This window comes from Pyrus communis, chromosome 11, assembly GCF_963583255.1.
Source record: "Pyrus communis chromosome 11, drPyrComm1.1, whole genome shotgun sequence".
NCBI classification, from domain to species: domain Eukaryota; kingdom Viridiplantae; phylum Streptophyta; class Magnoliopsida; order Rosales; family Rosaceae; genus Pyrus; species Pyrus communis.
The window spans coordinates 8,926,461-8,933,089 of NC_084813.1; the positions used below are offsets into that span (position 1 = coordinate 8,926,461).

The 6,629-nt window shown below is 34.4% G+C and overlaps 1 protein-coding gene across 1 annotated transcript; it reads right to left on the minus strand.

The window, feature by feature from the left end:
* Positions 1–413: 413 nt before the first annotated feature.
* On the minus strand, positions 414–3,615 carry LOC137708718 (transcription factor bHLH68-like). The gene is made up of 8 exons (XM_068447852.1): positions 3,218–3,615; positions 2,702–3,092; positions 2,474–2,548; positions 2,248–2,313; positions 1,923–1,988; positions 1,702–1,758; positions 984–1,028; positions 414–849 (listed from the first exon to the last, which is right to left on the minus strand). Exons 1-8 carry the CDS (start codon positions 3,361–3,363, stop codon positions 718–720), a joined length of 978 nt encoding a protein of 325 aa, XP_068303953.1. The 5' UTR covers positions 3,364–3,615; the 3' UTR covers positions 414–717.
* Positions 3,616–6,629: the final 3,014 nt, after the last annotated feature.

Sequence of the window (6,629 nt, forward strand, 5' to 3'; positions counted from 1 at the left end):
ATCATCATGATTCTTTCAATATTGTCCTGCCACTTCAATATATAAAGCCTAATTTATTTCCTTATCATCAAGATCATAGTGTTACGATTACCAATTTTTTTCTTGTTTTGTGTTAATATTGGTTATCATTCTTCTCTGGCGAAGTAAAGAATTCAACTAAGTATGATCTCTTGAGCTGTAACTTGAACTAAATTTTTTAGTTAAAAAAGAAAAAAAAAAAAAGTATTCCCTTTCTTTTTGTTCAAAATATTTCAACCGAGGACCTCCAATCTTCAACAAAGTGGAGGCCACTAGACCAAATTATCATTGACAAGTTATTTTTTAAATAAAAATTTCCTTTTATTCAAGATAACTCGATATTAATTATGTCTCTAGTCCAAATTAATAGTTTTCAATCCTAGAACCTGCAAGAACTTCATGAAGCTATCCATAAAAAAGAGAGATAAAGCGAGATGCATGGAGTACTTCTTCCTACAAGAACAGTACTACTACATTGAGCTGTTATTTAGTTAGTAAATGAGTACAATATAAAGCTAGCAACAGTACACAAATCTAAGTTAGAATGCATAACATCATGCCCAATCAACCTTAATTTAACTTGCAACAGATTGACTGCTCATAATGTTATCTCATTCTACAAAAGCTCAGTACCATGCTGCAGTGCTCCTACAGTCAAAAACATGCACTTGCTAGTACTGCTTGTCAAATTAGGGTTGATTAAAACCCATTTCCGTAAGCAGGAGCCCAATAATCAGCTCCATTGTCACTCCCAACATGCTGAGTGCATGACACAGGAACCAAGCACAACCCTTTACTTCTTAGATCCTTTGCCTTATGATCTTGTGATTCCTGTAATTATTGTAAAAGATCAATGGCAAATGATGAGATTTAAGGTTAATGATGCTGATCATCATGATGCATATGATTACTGTATTGAATTTAGAAATGGAAATGAACAGTGTGATCAAACTCAGAAAATGCACCTGATTAGGAGCGCCTTTGCTTTTCAGGCAGTTGTCCTTCAGCAGCTAAAAGGACAAAAGAAATAAAAAAGATATCACCATATGATCAGTAATTTTAATGTCAATTTCTATATCATCAAATTCAACTTTTGAATCCAATAGTGACTATAGTTTATGATCCAAAAAGCATATCATGTTTTTAATTTACATTAAATCTATGCTACTAAAGTTTTTGTAAAGCTGAGAATCTTGTTCCTTGAGTGCTTTTATTTATCATGAATAAAATAATTAATTTGTTAGATGCTTTAATTTATATATTCAAAGCCTCCCCTCCTTGCTTTTTATGGGGTGATGGATCCAATAAAGCTACCTGGCCAGCGTCTAGAGGAAATACACAATTCCTTCCTCCTTGAACCTAAAGTAATTAAATTCTCCTTCATCAATTACATTATTCTAATTCATCAATGCCCACAATAATTAATTAATTAAGTTAGCTAGTCCACATGCTTAATTTCTCAAAGTATATGTGTGTGAGAGAAAGAGAGATGAAGAGAGAAAGAGGAAATATTTTTGCTCACCACCGTATTACCTTTGAATGAGGTTAAATTTCAAAATTGTGAAGTAAATAGATTAAATTGCACATAATCACTGAAATAGTGACACTCATCACCGATTTAGAATGGTGAACAAAAATGTAGTGCACTGGTTATGATTTGGGAAATGGGATATAAGTACTTACAGACTGTTGCTTCCTCGTGTTTTTTGAGGCATTGCCCAAGTAAGGGGAGCTGAGGGCCTGCAAAGAAAGGAAAGGGAAAAAGGAATAAAGTTTAAGACTTCCATATAACTAAATAATGTAACGAAAAGCATGAATTATTGAAACTTTAAGTGCATGCGCTCACTGATTCTGAGTTGCTAGCAGAGTAGAGTATAAAATATAGCATTTGATAGAAACATCACCTCAATTTGACCCTGAAGGAATCTGATATACCCAATGGCTTCTAACAAGACTGAAGCAGTGTCAGTCTGCAAAAGAGAAACACACATGCACACACCACAGCAAACCCTTTATAAGTCATCTCTCTGGTCCTCTTTAATGTTAAAAGAGAGAATCCAAGTGAAATAAATACAAATAAAGAAGTAAAGGAGCTGCTTTGATCTGAGTTTTTGGGAAGAAAAAAAAAATTCTTTTCGTTGGATTTTATCTTGGAAAAAGGAAAAGAAAAAAAAAAAAAAAAAAAAAAAAAAAAGAAAGCTCAACAAATATGAAATCCCCAGTAGTCACCTTCCCAAACGGGGAAACTAGTTGGTGAAGGGATGTTATCCTATCACCCAGCTTCTCCTTCCTCACCTGGTTCACAGTAAATTAACAAGAAAATTTTGATTAGAAGATGGTTAATTTAGCACTTGTTTATTTTGATGATGGATCGATCATATAATATTGGTTACCAGACTAACCACAAGAGATTTACTTAACTTCACTCAATAAGAAGAGAGATTAATTTTGCTACCTTGAGAGGTGGTTGGCTTGGAGATTGTTGAACCCTGGCCTTCTTGCTTGTCCCACCAGTGGCAGTGCTATTACACTTTTACAAACAAATGTGCATATGGGAAACATAAATTAAAAGTAAAAATAAAATTAAAAACCTATATATAAACATAATCTAATGTACTTGAAGACAAAACTGAAGAAAGCCAATATGTATATATTGGAAGGGATATAATTCTCCCTTAATTACCTCAGATGAGTGATCTGCATGTTGGTTCCTCTTATTGTCAGTTTTGTTATAGGAGAAGTCCAATATATTATTAGTATTACTTAAACTAGTGACACAAGACCTAGGGGATGAAACTGGCATGGTTTGAACTGGGGACCAAACAGGCCTGCAGCTGCTAGGTGCCTGCAGCTGAAATTCTTCATCTCCATGAGGACTACTGCCCAATAAGTTAATGCTGTTCTGGGAGTTAGCCTCTTGCTTTATAATACTATCAACACCATGAGGAGGAAGAGCAGCCCTTGGATATTGTGTAATCAAGATTTGGTCCTCCTCCCAACTTTCCAACCTACTTTTAGGTTGAAAATTATGACTCAGAGTACCAAAGGTATCTTCCTGGCTGGACAATCCACCCCTGAAAAATGATTAAAACATCCAACAAATAACTAAAAGTAAGTACCTTACAAAACATTTCAGTTCATAACATACAATACTATGTCAAAGATCAATCGAGAGAGAGAGAGAGGGAGAGAGAGGTACAATAGTAACTGGCTCCAGGATTGTGGAGGCTCTAGGTTATGGTCAGGCAGAGGGAGTGAATTAGGAGATCCAAGCTGCACATATTGAGAAGGGAAGAGAGATGGTGGATGCATACTGCTCCACCAGTTAGGGTTTCCAGCCATCATTTGTTGCTGTTATGACCACTCCCAAAAACACTTGTCCAGTTGATGCGCTTGCTGCTTTAATCAAAAGATCACAAAGGGAAGCGAGAAAAAAATTTCTCTTTGTTTTCCTTTCTCTTTTGCTCTCTCTCTATTCTCTCTCTCCCTCGCTCTCCCTCTCTCTCTCTCTCTCTCTCTCTCTCTCTCTCTCTCTCTCACTTTCTTATATTTCCCTGTATATGCACCCAAACAAGACTTTGCTAACTAAAGCTTTATAAGTACTGTTTGCTTTCTCGGATGAGGTTGAAGAAGCTCAAGTCTATGACCTTTAAATTTTTTTTTATAGAGAATGGGGTTGAGAAACTTTGCATATTGTATGTTTTTCTTTCCATTTTCTCGTTTCATTTGTTTAGTAATAACTTTTTTTATTCCTGCTTTTGCTTTTTTCTAAAGTGAGGGCAAATAAAGCTGGGTGGGGAGTGTTTTCCGGCCCCCATAAACTATTGGCTATTAAGGCTTACTTCCTCTAATTAGGGTTGTACCTTAAGAAGTTGGCCTTGTTTATAATTGGAGTTAGGGTTTTGGGTGTAATAGTACTATTCATATCAATGTAATGTATATATGCTTTCTTTACTCTTGATGCAATAATTCACTTCAACAAACCGGCTACAGAATCTGAGTGGGTGCGTGATTAAACAATCCACATTATGCATTTGTAAAAGATAGTGTCGGGAAATAGTGGATATTAATTAATAAGTCATAGCACTGTATTCAGGCCATAAACAAAATTGTCATGCCTAAGATTTTTCGGTCGTATGAGTAAATCGGAACTAACGGTCCTATACAGTAGGAATATATCATCTACTTACGAGTGTAGAGAAGGTATAAACCTACAAAACAAGCTATAAAACAAAGTACATAGATGATTAAAAATAAAAAGAAAATTATACATTAAGAAGGGGAGACAAAGTCTAAGATGTCTAAAAATTAGAATGTGATATGAAAAACATAATAATAGTATTTTTATTTGTCACCAACCCCATTGCCTTCTCGACATAATTATTTGCAAAGCATGCATCCTATCAAGCTTTTACTTCATCATCTTTTCAATATAACTAAACACAATGTTAAACTCAAAAAGCTCGACTTCATATTAGTCATCAGGAGAAAGAACTGAGCAATAATATATTATAATAAGCCAAGATTCTATAAAAATGATACTCTTACTATTTATATATTTGATTGAATTCGAAAATCCTAATATTTGATTCTTGCCTTACAAAGAACAATCTAATCATGAACGCTATCGTGAAATAGCGCCACATGGTAGACCCATGAACTTAATTAATAGAGTATTTGGATTGTAATAAGATTTTATGTTGATATTAGGACTGTTTAATTACTTGAACACGAGTCCTACTCAAGTTATGTTGTAGTTAGGTTATTTCATCTTAATTGTTTGGATTGTCACGATTTTCCAGCAAATAATGGTCTATGAAAAGGAGGATTCTATCGTACGTGTAATAAAAAATGGTATAGATTCCATTTAATTCAAACATTAATATGATAAGGTTATAGTTAATCAAATAATGAAGTTGTTATTACTCCAATAAGGTTAGTAGTTATATTAAGAACGTCCTATTACAAGTGTAACAATAGATTAACCGTGTTTATAATTACACTATTAACATCCGATTACTTTTTGTATTAAAGGTATCGTAGACTAACCCCTAAGAAAAAGTGGTTATTGACAAAAAAAAAAGGCAAAGTGGTTAAAACTCATTCGTACTCAGATATCCTTTTTCTTTTTTTCTTTTTTCTTTTTTGTCTAGCCACGACAACTCTTCCACATAATCATCATTCATAATTTCATTAAACAATAAAACATAAAATGTTAATTTGTTACCCATAGTCATTTCGACGGTGCCAGGTTTCCACCATTGACCAAAGAGAGAGTTACGGCATTTTTAAACAAACGCTACCCTTCTTCTACAACAATCTCTATGCCCTTCTCATTTGTAAATTTAACTTCAAAACTAACATTGACACCTTGTAAGTATCTCATCCGTAAGAACAAAAACTAGTTCTTCCATCATGCTCACACACAAATAAAGGGATCACAATAGCAACCAAAAAAGCTTCAATGAGTTGTTTCATCGAGCACCTATAGGCATTTACCAATTCTTGTCAACATATGCCGGAAGTTTATTGCAACATATGTTTACAACGACTATTTTTTGTAGAGGTTTGTCAAAGGTGGATGGAGAATATTGTGAATAATGTTGAAGACTGTCAAGGCTTTTCAACTATAGTATTTCATCGAGCACGTGATGCATAAAATAGAGTCACACACAAGAAGAGAGAAAATGAACACAAATATGATAGAAGAAAATAAAAGTAGGAGGAGAGAAAATTGTAATTTAATTTGTCTTAACTATTTATAGAGGTCAAATATGTATACAAACAAATACACATGTGGTTTTTTGAAATTGTTGAGATCAAGAACAACCGATGATCTCATGCTGACTCTTTCACTGCTCACACATCATTCAAAAACCACTAGAAACTAGTGACATTGACATGAGAAACTGAGAAAGTAGGAAGGACCAGGATCCTTTATGAGCGGATCCTGAGGACCAAATGATCTTGACCGTTTACAAAAGATTGAACGGTTATGAATTAATATTTTATTTTACTCATTTACTCCTATTGACCAGCCTTCTCTCTTCTCCGGTTCTCTCACCATCCAGCGAAGAAAGCTCTAGAGCTTCATTTAATGAAAACACAACACAAGAAAATATGAAACATGAACTTGTTTTTCAATCTTTCAATTTTCCACATGAAATTTCTAAATTTCATTTTTTTCCTCTTTAAAAAAGAGAGCAAAATTATCAATCTTTCAATACCCTACCCTTTGCATTTGTGGCCTGTAATTTTGCTTTCAGTTGCAGAAGCCTTCAATTTTTCGTGTTCTTGTTGTATGTCGGCAGAAAGCAAAGAGGGAACCCAGTTTGCATAAGCGAGCGAGCTTGATACGAAGAGTATCCTTCTCTCTTATTTCTTCCACTCTGATCTCTCTTTTCCCTCAAATTTCTCTTTTCTTCCTTCCACTCCGATCTCTCTTATTTCCCTCAAATTTTGTCCATACCCAACTTTAATATGTTTTTTCTTTTAATTGGCAGCCAAACCCAAACCCTATTTTAGTACTTGTAAATTTAGATTGAGAGAGGAAGCAGAGCAGGAGGAAGGGGAGGAGACGGAAGAATTTTGCAGTTCAAAATTCAACGAAA